The sequence below is a fragment of the Hyla sarda genome, chromosome 3 (assembly GCF_029499605.1).
Source record: "Hyla sarda isolate aHylSar1 chromosome 3, aHylSar1.hap1, whole genome shotgun sequence".
Lineage (NCBI taxonomy): Eukaryota > Metazoa > Chordata > Amphibia > Anura > Hylidae > Hyla > Hyla sarda.
The window spans coordinates 95,785,568-95,805,949 of NC_079191.1; the positions used below are offsets into that span (position 1 = coordinate 95,785,568).

The following is a 20,382-nucleotide window of genomic DNA, read 5'->3' on the forward strand; positions in this document are numbered from 1 at the left end:
AACAGCGAATGCTTCTACTATATATATATATATATATATATATATATATATATATACACACTGTATATATATTCACAGCCACTTTATAGGTGACAACAGTGTTACGAGCCTGCAGTTCTCAAAATGATAGCTGTCGGAGCATGCTGGGAGATGTAGTTTTACAACAGCTGGAGAGGTACAATGTGGAGTATGCAGCTGTGACCTGTGAACCCAGTATAGCTATATGATCCTCCAGGACAGTGGTCTCCAAACTGTGGAGCTCCAGCTGTTGCAAAACTGCAACTCCCAGCATGTCCGGACAGCCAAATATTTGCACTGCCCGCCATCTTCCATACTGTACTGCTGCTACTACTACACCTACATAGCCACATATCTACACTGCCCGCCATCTTCCATACTGTACTGCTGCTACTACTCCTACATAGCCACATATCTGCACTGCCTGCCATCTTCCATACTGTACTACTGCTACTACTCCTACATAGCCACATATCTGCACTGCCTGCCATGTTCCATACTGTACTCCTGCTACTACACCTACATAGCCACATATCTGTACTGCCTGCCATGTTCCATACTGTACTCCTGCTACTACTCCTACATAGCCACATATCTGCACTGCCTGCCATGTTCCATACTGTACTCCTGCTACTACTCCTACATAGCCACATATCTGCACTGCCTGCCATGTTCCACACTGTACTGCTGCTACTACTCCTACATAGCCACATATCTGTACTGCCTGCCATGTTCCATACTGTACTGCTGCTACTACTCCTACATAGCCACATATCTGTACTGCCTGCCATGTTCCATACTGTACTCCTGCTACTACTCCTACATAGCCACATATCTGTACTGCCTGCCATGTTCCATACTGTACTACTGCTACTACTCCTACATAGCCACATATCTGTACTGCCTGCCATGTTCCATACTGTACTACTGCTACAACTACACCTACATAGCTACATATCTACACTGCCTGCCATGTTCTATACTGTACTCCTGCTACTACACCTACATAGCCACATATCTGTACTGCCTGCCATGTTCCATACTGTACTCCTGCTACTACTCCTACATAGCCACATATCTGTACTGCCTGCCATGTTCCATACTGTACTCCCGCTACTACTCCTACATAGCCACATATCTGTACTGCCTGCCATGTTCCATACTGTACTCCTGCTACTACTCCTACATAGCCACATATCTGCACTGCCTGCCATCTTCCATACTGTACTACTGCTACTACTCCTACATAGCCACATATCTGCACTGCCTGCCATGTTCCATACTGTACTCCTGCTACTACTCCTACATAGCCACATATCTGCACTGCCTGCCATGTTCCATACTGTACTGCTGCTACTACTCCTACATAGCCACATATCTGTACTGCCTGCCATGTTCCATACTGTACTGCTGCTACTACTCCTACATAGCCACATATCTGTACTGCCTGCCATGTTCCATACTGTACTCCTGCTACTACTCCTACATAGCCACATATCTGTACTGCCTGCCATGTTCCATACTGTACTACTGCTACTACTCCTACATAGCCACATATCTGTACTGCCTGCCATGTTCCATACTGTACTACTGCTACAACTACACCTACATAGCTACATATCTACACTGCCTGCCATGTTCTATACTGTACTCCTGCTACTACACCTACATAGCCACATATCTGTACTGCCTGCCATGTTCCATACTGTACTCCTGCTACTACTCCTACATAGCCACATATCTGTACTGCCTGCCATGTTCCATACTGTACTCCCGCTACTACTCCTACATAGCCACATATCTGTACTGCCTGCCATGTTCCATACTGTACTCCTGCTACTACTCCTACATAGCCACATATCTGTACTGCCTGCCATGTTCCATACTGTACTCCTGCTACTACTCCTACATAGCCACATATCTGCACTGCCTGCCATGTTCCATACTGTACTCCTGCTACTACACCTTCATAGCCACATATCTGCACTGCCCGCCATCTTCCATACTGTACTACTGCTACTACTCCTACATAGCCACATATCTGTACTGCCTGCCATCTTCCATACTGTACTACTGCTACAACTACACCTACATAGCTACATATCTACACTGCCTGCCATGTTCTATACTGTACTCCTGCTACTACACCTACATAGCCACATATCTGTACTGCCCGCCATGTTTCATACTGTACTGCTGCTGCTACTACTACACCTACATAGCCACATATCTACACTGCCCACCATCTTCCATACTGTACTGCTCCTACTATTACACCTACATAGCCACATATCTGTACTGCCCACCATGTTCCATACTGTACTGCTGCTGCTACTACTACTACACCTACATAGCCACATATCTGTACTGCCCACCATGTTCCATACTGTACTGCTGCTACTACTACACCTACATAGCTACATATCTGTATTGCCCACCATGTTCCATAATGTACTGCTGTTACTACTACACCTACATAGCCACATATCTGTACTGCTCCTACTACTACACCTACATAACCACATATCTGTACTGCCCGCCATGTTCCATACTGTACTACTGCTACTACTATTACACCTACATAGCCACATATCTGTACTGCCCGCCATGTTCCATACTGTACTGCTGCTACTACTACACCTACATAGCCACATATCTGTACAGCCCGTCATCTTCCATACTGTACTGCTCCTACTACTACATCTACATAGCCACATATCTGTACAGCCCGTCATCTTCCATACTATACTGCTGCTACTACTACACCTACATAGCCACATATCTGTACTGCCCATCATCTTCCATACTGTACTGCTCCTACTACTACATCTACATAGCCACATATCTGTACAGCCCGTCATCTTCCATACTATACTGCTGCTACTACTACACCTACATAGCCACATATCTGTACAGCCCGTCATCTTCCATACTGTACTGCTCCTACTACTAGCTCTATATAGCCACATATCTGTACTGCCCGCTGAAAGGATCTGCTACTCCTCACTATATACCCCTGGCATATAGTGCCTTAGTTCCACTTTGGTTTGTTGTAACCTTCCCTGGCGCCAGGAGAGTGTCTTCCTCATAGGAAAAAATAACAGACAAGTAGGTATGGTGAACACACTCTGACTTTATTGCATCAAGCATCAGTATAAAAAGGGCAAAAGGACGTATTTACATTGACCAATTAAAATGTGGCCACGAGCAAACAGCGTATTTACATTGACCAATAAAAATGTGGACACATCTAAAAGGTGATATCATTGTTTTGATTTTACATATTTTTTCCCAGGGTACTTAGCTAGTCAGTTAGCAGATAGTGAAATTCTTTAGCAAGCAACTTTAGTTACAGGAAATGTAACTTATTAGGAACAACCTTGAGAAGGCTGAGAACAATAAAAAGGAGATAAGAAAGAAAGAAAAATAAAACAATAATAGAGGAGAACTCTACCGCAGCCTTTCGCTAACTACAACTCACAGCATGCCCTGATACAACCTTTCACCCACCATCTATCATACTGTACTGCTGCTACTACTACACCTACATAGCCACATATCTGCACTGCCCACCATCTTCCAAACTGTACTGCTGCTACTACTACACCTACACAGCCACATATCTGTACTTGCCGCCATGTTCCATACTGTACTGCTGCTACTACTACACCTACATAGCCACATATCTACACTGCCATCTTTCATACTGTACTACTGCTACAACTACACCTACACAGTCACATATCTGTACTGCCCACCATCTTCCATACTATAGCCACATATCTGCACTTCCTGCCATGTTCCATACCGTACTGCTGCTACTACTACACCTACATAGCCAGATATCTGTACTGCCCACCATCTTCCATACTGTACTGCTCCTACTACTACACCTACATAGCCACATATCTGCACTTCCTGCCATGTTCCATACTGTACTGCTCCTACTACTACACCTACATAGCCACATATCTGTACTGCCCACCATCTTCCATACTGTACTGCTGCTGCTACTACACCTACATAGCCACATATCTACACTGCCATCTTTCATACTGTACTACTGCTACAACTACACCTACACAGTCACATATCTGTACTGCCCACCATCTTCCATACTATAGCCACATATCTGCACTTCCTGCCATGTTCCATACTGTACTGCTGCTACTACTACACCTACATAGCCACATATCTGTACTGCCCACCATCTTCCATACTGTACTGCTCCTACTACTACACCTACATAGCCACATATCTGCACTTCCTGCCATGTTCCACACTGTACTGCTCCTACTACTACACCTACATAGCCACATATCTGTACTGCCCACCATCTTCCATACTGTACTGCTACTACTACTACACCTACATAGCCACATATCTGCACTTCCTGCCATGTTCCATACTGTACTGCTCCTACTACTACACCTACATAGCCATATATCTGTACTGCCCACCATCTTCCATACTGTACTGCTACTACTACTACACCTACATAGCCACATATCTGCACTGCCCGCCATGTTCCATACTGTACTGCTCCTACTACTACACCTACATAGCCACAAATCCGTACTGCCCACCATCTTCCATACTATACGGCTGCTACACCTACATAGCCACATATCTGCACTTCCTGCCATGTTCCATACTGTACTGCTGCTGCTACTACGATTACACCTACATAGCCACATATCTGTACTGCCCACCATCTTCCATTCTGTACCGCTGCTACCTCTACACCTACATAGCCACATATCTGTACTGCCCACAATCTTCACCATCTGGTGATGGTGGTGGTATAGGTCTAGCTACCCTAGTGGCTTTTGAACAGGTGGACAAACTTCCTCTAACTCAGTCCCGGACTGAATCACTTTTATAGCCAGTCGCATGAAAGCGGGGAAATACAAGTTGAGGTTTTTGGACCGCTAACATTCTCAGCTGGGCTTTGTCCCACTTATTATGAGCCCCATCAATAAATTTGTCCATGAACACCTTGTTGCCCTGTTTGGGAGTTATACCATCTAATTTTTGGACAATCTCTAGGGCATTCTGTAGGGCTACGGCGTATGCTCTCAAGGTCTCACCTGGCTTCTTTCACCTTTCATTCAGCCAGAGATGTACCTCTGATGGAGAATGTGACTTAAATACCTGGTACAGTCCTTAAAAGATCTGCTCTACAGTTGCCTTCTCAGAGGCTGGCCAGGTGCGGTCTTCCTCTAACACTGGTCCCTGGAGTTGTCCTGTGAGCAATTGCACCTGTTGGTTAGGAGGGAAAGAGTAAAAGACAAACAAACTATGGATCCTCTCTTTGAAATGTCTCATGGTGAAGGGGTCTCAATAGTAGGTAGGGAGGACAGGGTTCCCCATGAATACCGGTGCAGATGCTGGAACACTTTACTGTTGATATTGTCTGTAGGCAGGGCTGGCAAGATCCCGGCTGCTGGGGGTGGGGATGACCTTGTTGCTGGAGATGAAGGGGTGAGCTGGGTTCTGGCATGGTGTTGAATTTTGAGTGCGCTGTCGCTTTAAGGGAAATAAGGTCCTTTCCCCTTTAAGATAATTGCTGAAGTTCTGCAGCGGCTTGGACTTGGCTAATGGGGGTACTATAATGGATGCTTCTCCTCAATTTTGCAAGCACCCTGTTTTAAATAGTCTTGCGACCAGACTTGAAGGTACTAATGGGTTCATGCTAACCGGTACTGATACCAGAGACGTAATACTGACAATCATTGGTGTTTGCAGAGTCTGCGCTGCAGCGGGTGCTTGACAGATAACAGCAGAGCCGCACGCAGAAGCCGGAACCTCCAATATGGCTGCTCCCAGGGAACTTCCTGTTTTGGTCCGGTTGGCAAAGCTTTCCTCTGTGTAGCACAGGGCGGCTATTTGGTTCCTCCTCACTGTGCTGAAGAGGCGTCACCGCTGGGGACTGATGGGGTGGAGCTGCGAACACTCGCATGCATGGGAGACACCGGACAACGTTAACCCTTTCAGGTACCGACTCTCTACAATTCACAATGGCAAATAACAGTCTTTTCTTCACCTCCCCCTCTATTTCACAAGCGCCACGAGTAAAACATTTTCCTCTGACAAAGTCCTGTACACTTTCTGGTGCAAACTTTATACGCATCGGCATGCGGTTCTTGCAGACAATACTGGACACAGTTCAGACTAGGGGGGAGGACTTGTGGCATAAGGCAGACACCCGTATCCTGTTCATAGGGTGCTAAAAGTTGTGGTAATGGGGTGTGATGAGGGCAGATGTTGTTACCCTAGGGGCAGATGGAATTAACCACTTGTATTTGTGACGCCAGGGCATGGTTTATTCTTGATACCACTCAAAGGTATACCGCTGTATCCTGGGCTAGGCACGGGGGCAATTATGACTCCGATGACAAGTTACGGACAACGCTAGCTTTACTGAGGGTAGACAAAGTAAAGTCTATACAGTTCAGCCAGGACCCAAGGAGGTCAGAAGTGACTCAGAGACCTTAAGGGCTTGCTGAGACTTGTAGTAGCAATGGACAATTTAATGCAGGCCATGCTGACTTGACAGTTGCTGACAGGGAGTGACTTGACTGATGACTGACAAAGCTATGACTGTAGCTTACTTGCAATTGACTGTGGCTGCAGACTGGACTTGAGGCCTCCAATGACTCTGGACACACACACTAGACTTGACCTCAGCAAAGATTCAGGAACTAAGAGAGTGAGCTAGCTCCACCCAGGGCTAATATGGGGGAGACTAGCAGGGAGACCATAGGTCACCCCTGGGTAACAACACATTATATATCACAATACACAGCAAAACATATGTACAGGGGGTAAACAAGCACAAGGAGACCCAGGGGACACAGACAGGGCAGCAAGGGTACAGGGCAACAACTCCTGTAGTGGCCCACCATACATACTGTACTGCTGCTACTACTATTACACCTACACAGTACTGTACTGCTGCTACTACTAGCTCTACATAGCAACATATCTATACTGCCCGCCATCTTCCATACTGTACTGCTGCTACTACTAGCTCTACATAGCCACATATCTATACTGCCCGCCATCTTCCATAATGTACTGCTGCTACTATTACACCTACATAGCCACATATCTGCACTGCCCACCATCTTCCATACTGTACTGATGCTACTACTACACCTACAGAGCCACATATCTGCACTGCCCACCATGTTCCATACTGTACTGCTGCAACTACTACACCTACACAGCCACATATCTGCACTGCCCGCCATGTTCCATACTGTACTGCTGCTACTACTACACCTACACAGCCACATATCTGCACTGCCCGCCATCTTTCATACTGTACTGCTTCTACTACTAGCTCTACATAGCCACATATCTATATTGCCCGCCATGTTCCATACTGTACTGCTCCTACTACTTGCTCTATATAGCCACATATCTGTACTGCCCACCATCTTCCATACTGTACTGCTGCTACTACTACTACACCTACATAGCCACATATCTTTACTGCCTGCCATCTTCCATACTATACTGCTGCTACTACTACACCTACATAGCCACATATCTGTACTGCCCGCCATGTTCCATACTGTACTGCTGCTACTACTACTACACCTACATAGCTACATATCTTTACTGCCTGCCATCTTCCATACTATACTGCTGCTACTACTACACCTACATAGCCACATATCTGTATTGCCAGCCATCTTCCATACTGTACTGCTGCTACTACTATTACACCTACCCAGCCACATATCTGCACTGCCCACCATCTTTCATACTGTACTGCTGCTACTACTAGTTCTACATAGCCACATATCTATACTGCCCGCCATGTTCCATACTGTACTGCTCCTACTACTAGTTCTATATAACCACATATGTGTACTGCCCACCATTTTCCATACTGTACTGCTTCTACTACTACACCTACATAGCCACATATCTATACTGCCTGCCATCTTCCATACTGTACTGCTGCTACTACTACACAGACATAGCCACATACCTACACTGCCCACCATCTTCCGTACTGTACTGCTGCTACTACTACACCTACATAGCCACATATCTGTACTGCCCGCCATCTTCCATACTGTACTGCTGCTACTACTAGCTCTGCATAAGTACATATCTGTACCGCCTGCCATGTTTCATACTGTACTGCTGCTACTACGAGCTCTACATAGCCACATATCTGCACTGCCCACCATCTTCCATAAAGTACTGTTCCTACTACTACACCTACATAGCCACATATCTGTGCTTCCTGCAATGTTCCATACTGTACTGCTTCTACTACTACACCTACATAGCCACATATCTGTGCTGCCATCTTCCATACTTAACCAAAGGAATCCACTCAGAAATGCATTGGCATCCATGGAGACGACGCACCTCCGAGCAGTTGTAGCGCCAGCATGTTCCAGCCGCCACTCGCTGTTACCAGAATGTCCACCTATGTTTTTCCGTGCGGATATTTTACAAACTTTCCCCTGTGTGGACATGGCCAAAGAGGCAATTGCTTCCTGGGTACTAGTAAGGCCTAATGTACATATTTTTATTGCCATAGCATTGTAATACACTTCTTTTGCAAAAATAATTTGTTGAAAAACAGATAGGGGGAGATTTATCAAAACCTGTCCAGAGGAAAAGTTGCTGAGTTGCCCATAGCCACCAATCAGATCGCTTCTTTATTTTGAAAAGGCCTCTAAAAAATCAAAGAAGCGATCTGATTGGTTGTTATGGGCAACTCAGCAACTTTTTCCTCTTTTCCTCTGGACAGGTTTTGATAAATCTCCCCCATACAGTTGTATACACATTTAGGTGCATACAATGCTCGTTGCTAAAAACAATGGTAATGAAATTTCACAGATATGCTTTTTGTTGTGGACTAGACAGCGTGGTAGTTTATGCTTTTCAGGGCTCAAAAAAAAACAAAAAACAAGCCAGCAAAAGTGTAAGGAAAAGTATACAGTTTATGTCTATGCTAGCTCGAATAAAATCAATGAATCTGCTGTAGTGTTTGTTTTCAAAGTACAAAAACCTATACCACCAATAGATGGACTGTCCTTAGAGCTCCATGGCTGTGTTCATACTAATGTCCTCCACATTTTATCATATTGTACGTATGCATCATTGCTTCCTTTATAAAGGAAGCCACACGGTCATGCTGGATCTGACATATGATGTGTCTTATGGGGGGACATGTATCATTATTTGTGTATGGTAGAAGCAGTTTACCCCTTTTCCGAATTCTAAATTATGTGCAGAAGCGCTAAATTTATCAAGCAAGCGCAATGAGCTTCATAAATTGCGGGTAATTATAGTAATCTCCTCAATCCACTCTTTGGAAAATAGAATTGATGATTTAGAGCATCTTGCTACGTTAAGTCCAAGATGGCTTATATTTGCGCAAAAAAAACAGCTCTTGCGGCAAAATTTTTGGTGTAAAGGAAAAGTACGCAGTTAATAAATCCATGCGTACTATAGATGTCACTCCAAGGTACCCCGATTCAGCCACATCTTGGGGACATGCTCTACCAAAACGTGAGCAAAAAAATGTGCAAAAAAAGGGCTTGCGCAAAATTTTGCGCAAAAAAATACACACAAAACAGGGGTAAAATCTTTGATATATGTCCCCCCCATGGATTCCAGTTTACCAAACTGAATTACTATGGGTTGTGTTGAATTTTCTGTAATGTCCATCATTCTGACAACAAAAATATCACTGAATGCTGACCAAACCTTGCCGTCAAATGTAGTAAAAAATGAAGACCTTGAACGGAGCCTCCAATGGCAGACTGTAAACTGACCGTGGGTCTGATGTCCTGGAATGACACCTCTTAGATCCGAACTGACACCTGTCAATTTAGACTATCAGACATGTGGTCAGGCCGGGACTTGCAGATAATACGCCCATGTAAACAAATGGACATCTATTTGCATCAGCTGTTACCACTTTTTTTCTATTCATCTTCCATTGATTTCAGTTCAAAAAAGGAAAATGATGCTGGAACTGATGGGGACTTTATCAGAATGCATACCGCGACTCTGTTCTCATCTATGTCATTACATATTTACAACAGAAGCCCCGATACAGTCCCCGCATATAAATAGTACAGTGATCCCTCAACTTACAATGGCCTCAACATACAATAGTTTCAACATACAATGGTCTTTTCTGGACCATTGTAAGTTGAAACCAGACTCAACATACAATGATGGGGACAGTCCAGATCTGTGAAACGTGTCAATGGCTGGAAGAACTGATCAGAATGGGCAATTTACTGGTAAAACACCTGTGTTATTGAAGTGCATGCACTGACTGGTGTCTGGTAGCGCCCCCTACAGTACAGGGAGGTATTACATGTTCTGTACACTTCACCTGTACCAGGGTTACTTGCTCCTTTGGACACCAGGTAGGTGCGGCTCCATGTTACTCTTTTAGGACATTGCGTGTACTGTACAGGACATCGAAGAAGCTCCTGTCCAGTGTTTACCTCTTGTCCTGGTAAATTATTCAACCCTCTACATCAGTGTTTCCCAATCAGAGTGTCTCCTGCTGTTGCAAAACTACAACTCCAAGCATGCCCGGACAGCCTTTGGCTGTCCGGGTATGCTGGGAGTTGTAGTTTTGCAACAGCTGGAGGCTCCCTGCTTGGGAAACACTGACATAGACAGTGATTTACAGCTCCCAGCAGATCTTTCTTACTTTTATATGTAAGGATTTGCTTTATCTGTATTAATTATCTACTTATTTTCTTTAATCCTCACTTTTTCCTATTTTTGGATGACATTTTGGTGCCTTTAGAACTGATTACCAGGTTTCCATAGAGTTCTGATCTCAACCTACAATGGTTTCAACATACAATGGTCGTCCTGGAACCAATTAATATTGTAACTTGAGGGACCACTGTACTGCCAATGCCCGATGGACCACATGACTAACAATGGGGTCTATCAGGACTTCATCAGTTTGACAGCGCTTTTGTTAGGCGCTGCCAAAGGGCCCATATGCTATTCTTGCACGTTTCGAACTCTGGGAATAAAGACGATGGTCACAAGTGTAAAGGTGTTTATTAAAGTACATTTGATAGGAACGATCACAGATATGTTATGTATAAGGCACCATTAGACATAGTTGCATTATGAAAAAGGGGAAAAATCTTGATGCTCAAGTGATGCAGTAAATATTATTGTCGGCTGTACAGTATAGAGCTTTTACATTTTGTTTTTAGGACAGTGCTGCAGAGCATCACGCAGAGCATTCAAAGCACGATCTACATTTGTTTTAGTTGAGTTGTAGCCCATGAGTCCAACCCGAAGAACCTGCAATGTGGAAGCAGAATAAGTGAGCCAAGAGAGGACAAGACGCCAACGTAGTAAGACATGCAGCGACACACAAGGCGGAGCTGGACTGACGGATAGCCTGTAGCGGAGGTGCGAAGCTTGAGCAGAAGGCATAAAGAAAGAACAAACAGGAGCCGCACTCACCATCCAGGACTTTATTTTCTTCCGGTCATTGGCAAGATGTTACAGGCAGGGGAGCGGGATGGAGGATGGGGACCCGGCTAGAGGAAGTGCGCATCCCCGCACGAAACAGCTTGTTCTGGGTCCCCGTCCTCCAACCCGCTCCCCTGCCTGTAACATCTTGCCAATGACCGGAAGAAAATAAAGTCCTGGATGGTGAGTGCGACTCCTGTTTGTTCTTTGTTCTTGCTGGAAGCAGAATAAGGTTATTCAGTAGATGCACATTGTGGCATGCAAACTGTTCTTCTGTCATTTATACGTGCCAGGCAGGTCCCTATTAGTGTTGAGCGGCATAGGCCATATTCGAATTCGCGAATATTCGCGAATATATGGACGAATATTAGTCATATATTCGCAAATATTCGCATATTTGAAATATTCGCATTTTATTTTCGCAAATGCGAAACATTCGCGTATGCGAAAATTTACATATGTGATAATTCGCAAATGTTCGCATATGCGAAACTTCGCCCGCCAGTCTCACACAGTAGTATTAGAGCCTTCTTTACACCACACAAGCTGGAAGCAGAGAGGGGTGATCACTGTGATGTGTACTGTGAAAAAACAAAAAACGAATATTCGTAATTACAAATATATAGCGCTATATTCGCGAAATTCGCGAATATGCGATATTCGCGAATAATATTCGAATTGCGAATATTCGCGAGCAACACTAGTCCCTATAACTATAAGTACTGTTCTGATTGATTGGCACTCCTTTATAGAGCCTTCATGGAGCTCAATCAATTGCAGGCTTCAGTGATCGTTTGTATGGCCTTTTTAATTTTATTATTGTCCAGCTCAGCCAATCAGTGGTCACGTTGATGTCCCGCCTCAGCCACTGATTGGCTGAACAGGAAATTACACATGCTGACCCTGATCCTGGAAGTACGGTGCAATAGGACTATGAGCTCCATGAGAGGATACGATTTTTTTCCCAAAGGTATTCAAAAATCTTCAATGTAATTTATTGTAGTACCTTTCCCGTAGAGGGTCCCAGCCCCCCGGTGATCTCTATGCTGTGATTCTTCATTATATACGTGGTGATTTCTTTCCAGTCATATCCCTCGGGCACGCAGATTGTTGTCACAGTGGGGAGCCGTAAAGCCTGCAATGAATACATTGTTAATATTGACACACTTTGTGCTTATTAGAGCGGGAAATACTATTTATTTTTACAAGGAATGGTGCTCAAACTGGTCAGTTTGGGGCATGTTTAAGCTTGGTATATGGTGTCAACTAAAGGAAAAGTCGCTTAGCAAACAATGAGTAAGTTAAACTGTTGGGTAATATAACACCAATTTCCTTTTTCTGGCATAAACATGGAACTGTAGATGTCACTGCCAGCTTGTCACTAAAGGAATTGTTAACACTGTCACAGCTATGTGACATGACATGAATAATGGCATCATCCATAAAGTGGCATTTAAGCCTCATTGACCGCCCACTGATAAAATAATGCAAAAAACTATCAATTAACCAAAATAAATGATTCTCCATCACAACCCCCCCCCCCCTAATACCCAGTGGTATTAGTTTGTTTGCACTTTATTGCTATTAGATACATCCATTCTTGCACATTGTAGACTCTGTAGAATATGAAGGATAGCCTTATATATCACATGCATGCAACTCCTTCACTGTATTTGCAGCAACCACTTCTGCAGGACGGCTATTCCATGCATCCACTACTCTCTCAGTAAAGTAATACTGTAATACTTCCTGATATTACTGCATAAACCTTTCCCCTCTAATATAAAACTATGTCCTCTTGTGGTAGTTTTTCTTCTTTTAAATATCCTCTCCTTCTTTACCATGTTGATTCCCTTTATGTATATAAAAGTCTATCATATCCCCTCTGTCTTGTCTTTCTTCCATGCTATTCATGTTAAAAACATTTTTATTTTATTTTTTAAATCAACTGGTGCCAGAGAATTAAACATATTTGTAAATTACTTCTATTAAAAAATCTTAATCCTTCCCGTATTTATTAGCTGCTGAATACTACAGAGGAAATTCTTTTCTTTTTGGAATGCTCTCTGATGACATCACGAACACACTGCTCTCTGCTGACGTTAAATAATAATAATAAGTCTTTATTTATTGTTTTCCTTAGTGGGATTTGAACCCAAGGCCCCAGTACTGCAAGGCAGCAGTGCTAACCACTAAGCCACCATGCTGCCCTTAGCATACATCTGCTATGCACGGTTGCTAAAATGAACAGAGATGTCAGCAGAGAGCACTGTGGTCGTGATGTCATCAGTGTTCCAAAAAGAAAGGAATTTCCTGTAGCATTCAGCAGCTAATAAGTACTGGAAGGATTAAGATTTTTTAATAGAAGTAATTTACAAATATATTTAACTTTCTGGCACCAGTTGATTTAAAAAAGAAAAAAAAATGTTTTTCCACTGGAGTACCCCTTTAAGGTTCTTATTTTAAATATACTCTCATCCTTCAGGCTAAGTTTCTAAACAGGTTTGTTTCTGGCAATCTTTGGAATACTGACACTGCAGTTTTTGAGCCAAAGCCAGAAGTGGATCCAGTAGAAAGAATAAGTCCTTCCTTTATATGTCTGATTCCTTTTGAATCCATTCCTGCAGCGGCACTTTTCCAAAATAATGCCAGAAAGAACCCTATGTGGAAAACTAACCTTACCGTTTTGATTCCCTTTATATATATAAAGTTTCTACCATATCCCCTCCATCTTGTCTTTCTTCCAAGCTATACATGTTAAGGTCCTTTAACACCTTGGGGACGGAGGGTTTTCCCATTTTTGCACTTTGGTTTTTTCCTCCTTACCTTTTAAAAATCATAACCCTTTTAATTTTGCACCTAAAAATCCATATGATGGTTTATTTTTTGCGCCATCAATTCTACTTTGTAATGACATCAGTCATTTTACCCAAAAATCGACAGCGAATCGGAAAAAAAAAATCATTGTGCGACAAAATTGAAGAAAAAATGAAATTTTTTAACTTTTGGGAGCTTTCGTTTCGACGAAGTACATTTTTCGGTAATAATGACACCTTATCTTTATTCTGTAGGTCCATTCAATTAAAATGATACCCTTTTTATATAGGTTTGATTTTGTTGTACTTCTGGAAAAAATCATAACTACATGCAGGAAAATGTATATGTTTAAAATTGTCATTTTCTGACCCCTATAACTTTTTTATTTTTCCACGTATAGGGTGGTATGAGGGCTCATGCGCCGCGATCTGAAGTTTTTAGTGGTACCATTTATGTATTGATCAGACTTTTTGATCACCTTTCATTTATTTTTTCATTATATAAAAAGTGATCAGAAATACGCTATTTTGGACTTTGGAATTTTTTTTGTGCGTACGCCATTGAACGTGCGGTTTAATTAACAATATATTTTTTTAATTCAGATATTTCCACACGCGGCGATACCACATATGTTTATTTTTATTTACACATTTTTTTTATGGGAAAAGGGGGGTGATTCAAACTTTTATTAGGGAAGGGGTTAAATGATCTTTATTCACTTTTTATTTTCACTCTTTTTTTTGCAATGTTATAGCTCCCATAGGGGGCTATAACACTGCACACACTGATCTTTTACATTGATCAATGGTTTCTCATAGGAAACCATTGATCAATGATTCTGCCGCTTGACTGCTCATGCCTGGATCTCAGGCACTGAGGAGTCATTCGGCGATCAGACAGCGAGGAGGAAGGTAGGGACCCTCCTGCTGTCCTGTAAGCTGTTGGGGATGCCGCCATTTCATCGTGGCAATCCCAAACAGCCCCCTGAGCTAACTTGCAATGTCTTACTTTCACTTTAGACGTGGCGTTCAACTGTGAATGTCGTGTCTAAAGGGTTAATAGCGCGCGCCACCACTATTAGTGCCGTGCGCTATTAGCCACGGGTCCCAGCCATTGTTAGAGGCTGGCCCCGACCCGCTATGACGCGTTATAGAAAGGGAGTGGGCAAAGGGCGTATAGGTACGCCCTCCGTCCCCAACAGGTTAACCTTTTCTGATACGTTTTATCCTGAAATCCATGTACTAGTTTAGTAGCTCTTCTCTGAACTCTCTCCAATATCCTTCTGTAGATACAGGGCGAGATTTATCAAAACCTGTCCAGAGGAAAAGTTGCTGAGTTGCCCATAGCAACCAAGCAGATCGCTTCTTTCATTTTTAAAGAGGCCTGTGAAAAATGAAAGTAGCAATCTGATTGTTTGCTATGGGTAATTCAGCAACTTTTACTCTGGACAGGTTTTGATAAATCTCCCCCAGTATCTCTAGTACTGCGCACAATACTCCAAATGAGGTCTCAAAAACCAGTGCTCTGTACAGTGGCACAATGTTAGTCGCCTTATGAATTATGATCTGTTATAAGGACACTTTATGGTTTGCCAAGAACTGCCTCATTATAAACTCGGAGAGGATGTCTGTTCGCAACCTGCTCAGAAATGATTCCATCATGGACGATCCGAACATCAATGAAGAAGAAGATTAAAACCCCTCCCATTCGCTGTTCTCCCTTTTGTGTGTCTTTGTCTTTCAGTAAAGTTTCGGGCCTGTGATCTTCCCTCCCTATCCCCCTATCGCGGTCCCCTATGCTTTGTTGTTTGATATTGTAGATACTGTTTTTTTTATGTTTTTAAAATGTATGCAGGAATGTTAGTGTAGCATGTAGTATGATGTATAGTGTAGGGAACCTGTGCTATATATTGTGCAGTCATGCTATGTATGGTGAATGTATTATTTATTGTATATGTGATTGACGATTGATTGCAAATAAAGTTATTTTCAATCAAAAATTTCAGTGCATATCTAGCTTTATAGTATTCTGTGAGGAATTTTAGTTTAGGTTGATGTATGTAGTTACTCTACTGACTTGTTTGTGGTATATTGCCAAAATAAACTTTAGAAAACTTGAGATAAAAATGTAAAAAAATAAATAAATTACAAAAAAGTGCAGGCATACATATATATTCTGACAGTACAAGCAGAGGTCAGAGAAGACATTACAGATCAAATACAGATAGGTAAAAAGTTGCATGGTATTACTTACTGGATCCTTCACAAAGAGTTTGAGTCCTAGCTCTTCTAATCCTTTGTGAAATCTCAGAGCATTCTCACGGTGAATTTCCCAAGAGCGCTCTAGACCCTGAAAATAGGCATAAATTTACATGCAAAGGCGTCAGGATTCAATCCATTTCCTCTCTCAGAAAGATGAAAGAGATTGCGATGCAGCAGCTAATCCTCAGCATCTTATGTTTTCTGCTTTGTTTGATGATTAAAAAAGCACTAAGAAAAATATAATGTTTATGGCTTATACAGTATAGTGCAGCATAGGCTATAATGAAAGAATAATGTCATGTTTATGCCTTGTGCATAAACAAGACTGTGGGATCTCCTTACTTCAGAGCTGTGACATGGCGAGGACAGACATTCTCAGGGCGCTCAGAGGCTATGACCATTTCATGTGTAATGACACTCTTCTTCCGGCCTCCATGGCTGGAAGAAGTGCTTCGTTACGCATGAAACGGTCGTAGCCTATGACGCATGAAACGGTCGTAGCCTCAGTTTCCCTTTGAACTGTTAAAGTGTTCTTAGTGTAATTGAACTTAATGGGGACATTTAATGCTAAAACCTGAAAATGATGTGAGAATCACAAAGTCCCCTGCCAGGCCATTCCTTGGCCCTCGCGCAAATGGCAGCAATACAAAAAATAAAATGAAAAGGTGGATTCTGAGATGTATATTCCGAGCACCCAGATTCTGTTAAAAGTGTCTCTTGTCCAGGGATCCTGGGCACTGGGTCAAATATACTGGGAATATGACCGGATGCCCCATGTTAGTAAGGGGCATCTTGTAGTATCTGCTGTGGTATGGTTATACAGCCGATCATGTAGCATTATTTTTGAATTTTTTATATCACCTGCTCAGCCAGAATTGCCAGCCCCTCTCTCAGACAGTAGAAGTTGTTCACTGGTCCTGTATGATGGTATCTAAAAAATGGCAGTGTGTAAAATTCATATACTATACATTTTTGTTATCAATTGCAATAATTCACAATTTGTGTTAAAGGGAATCTGTCAGCTGCAATTCCTGTTACAAACTGCTGACACTGTAAGCTGTTAGGAAAAGAAGACACATGGCACCTTTCATATATCTGTCGGTGCATCCAAAACTTAGAAAAATGCTTTATTCACTGGTGCCAAGCGTCAAAGAGGTGTCCCCAAGCCCCTAAAGTGCTAAGGGCTTAAATGCCCCCTTGCTCTTCTCCCTTTCCCTATTCCTGCTTGATTGACAGTCAGCTGGAAGCTGAGCCCTTATTCCAAATCTGGCACCTGCGCACAATTTGTATGCACAAAAAAAGAAACAACATTAGGAAACAAGGCTTGGGTTCCAGCTGTCAATTAAAGGGGTACTCCGCCCCCAGACATCTTATCCCCTATCCAAAGGATGTCAGATCGCCGGGGTCCCGCTGCTGGGTAGCCCCGGGATCCCCGCTGCGGCACCGCGCTATCATTACTGTACAGAGCGAGTTCGCTCTGTGCGTAATGGCGGGCGATACAGGGGATGGAGCAGCGTGATGTCATGGCTCCGCCCCTCGTGACTTATGTTGAGCAGCATAGGCCATATTCGAATTCGCGAATATTCGCAAATATATGGATGAATATTCGTCATATATTCGCTAAATTCGCATATTCGTAATATTCTCGTTTTATTTTCGCATATGCGAAAATTCGTGTATGCGAAAATTAACATATGCGAAAATTAGCATATACAAAAATTTGCATAAGCAAAAATTTTCACGCCAGTCTCACATAGTAGTATTAGAGCCTTCTTTACACCACACAAGCTGGAAGTAGAGAGGGCTGATCACTGTGATGTGTACTGTGAAGAAGAAAAAAAACGAATATTCGTAATTACGAATATATAGTGCTATATTCGCGAATTCGCGAATAAATTTCGAATTGCGAATATTCGCAAGCAACACTACTCGTGACAACATGGCCCGTCCCCTTAATGCAAGTCTATGGCAGGGGGCGTGATGACCGCCACACCCCCTCCCATAGACATGTATTGAGGGGGCGTGCTGTGACATCACAAGGGGCGGAGCCGTGACGTAACGATGCTCCGGCCCCTGTATTGCCCGTCATTATGTGCAGAGCGAACTCGCTCTGTGCAGTAATGATAGTGCGGTGCCGCAGCGGGGATCCCGGGGCTCCCCAGCAGTGGGACCGCGGCGATCTGACATCTTATCCCCTATCCTTTGGATAGGGGATAAGATGTCTGGAGGCGGAGTACCCCTTTAAGCAGGATAAAAGGGTAAATGAGGTGGCGTTCCAGCCCTCTGCATTTGAGGGGCTTGGAGACCCCTCTTTAACACTTGGCACCAAAGGACAAAAGCATTTTACTAGGTTATGAAAGCACAGACATATATGGGCGCCATTTAGTGGTGTCCATCGCCCACAGGCACCATGTTACAAAACATGCTATTTTATACTGCATAAAATACAATCCTAATGTATGGTGGCCACAACACTTGTTTGCCTTCTTTCTAGTAAATGGGGGCCTATGGTTACATTTGATATAAGCACCGGGAGACCTCCTGGAGCAAACGGTACATGGCCTTAGGCCCTTTGTCCACTATGGAATTTGATTCTGATGCAGCAGCTGCCCATTGTCTTCAATGGGATCCTGCTGCACTGTGCATGCTGCTTGGAAATCCATTGTCATTAATGGTGACAGCACATGTCTGTGCGGTCCTAGCTCCGTTTCATTTTGGCAATGCCTGCTGCACACAAAATATTTGCCAAATCACATAAATATATTCTTCAATCATTTTTACCAAAGAACGCCAATAAATGCTGCAAGAAAGCAGTGTGTGAACATATCAAAGTGTGTGATTTAACCCTTAATAGTTTATAGGTTACAACAGTGAAGGGTAGCAACATTTGAGTGCTGTATTTCTTCAGATAGCCAGCAGATTATTCTTTTTTTGATCAACTATGTTCTAGCAGTTTTTGTATTTTACATAGTTGTACCTTTATGAGTTTCTTGTGCACACATTTTGCAATACGCAAGCAGGGGTATTCCAGGGAAATCTTTTTTATTTTTATCAACTGGCTAAAGGAAGTTAAACAGATTTGTAAATGACTTCTATTAAAAAATCTTAATCCTTCCAATAATTATCAGCTGCTGAAGTTGAATTGTTCTTTTCTGTCTGGCAACAGTGCTCTCTGCTGACATCTCTGCTTGTCTCAGGAACTGCACAGAGTAGAAGAGGTTTGCTATGGGGATTTGCTTCTACTCAGGACAGTTCCCTAGACAGGTGTCATCAGAGAACACTTAGACCGAAAAGAACAACTCAACTTCAGCAGCTCATAAGTACTGAAAGGATTAAGATTTTATAATAGAAGACATTTACAAATCTGTTTAACTTTCTGGAACCAGTTGATATATATTTAAATTTTTTTTTCCTGGATAACCCCTTTAATTTAACTTTTACTACAGGGGAATATCCATTAAAAAACTAAAAAATGTCATGTCATTTATTGACAATAAAGAGATTGTTTACTGTTATTGATATTGTTATTCAATTGTCTTATTATGTTGTTATTCAATTTATGGTTTTGGAATGTTTATCTAATAAGATGTGTTTTATTGTCATTGTATTGGCCCTGGCAATATTGTTAGTTGCCCATGCCAGCCTTACTTCCACATATACGCTCAGGTTGTAACTTACATTCTTGCTTTTCCATCACAGCCCCAGTAGTTTGAAAGCCAGGTCAGATCCACATACAGAGATGGTGGTTTTGTCTTTCGGCTGAAAATCTTCTTGCTATGCAAGA

The 20,382-nt window shown here is 42.7% G+C and overlaps 1 protein-coding gene across 2 annotated transcripts in view; it reads right to left on the bottom strand.

Moving 5' to 3' along the window:
- Window positions 1-11,077: 11,077 nt before the first annotated feature.
- Window positions 11,078-20,382, bottom strand: part of AGXT (alanine--glyoxylate aminotransferase) — a 36,770-nt gene continuing 27,465 nt past the window's right edge. For both annotated transcript variants that reach the window (XM_056564689.1, XM_056564690.1), the window contains exons 7-11: window positions 20,277-20,372; window positions 17,460-17,529; window positions 16,591-16,686; window positions 12,527-12,655; window positions 11,078-11,346 (exon numbers count right to left, since the gene is read on the bottom strand). In XM_056564689.1, coding sequence (XP_056420664.1) covers window positions 11,239-11,346; window positions 12,527-12,655; window positions 16,591-16,686; window positions 17,460-17,529; window positions 20,277-20,372 — 499 coding nt within the window. In that variant the 3' untranslated portion in view covers window positions 11,078-11,238. The remainder of the gene's footprint in view (window positions 11,347-12,526; window positions 12,656-16,590; window positions 16,687-17,459; window positions 17,530-20,276; window positions 20,373-20,382) is intronic.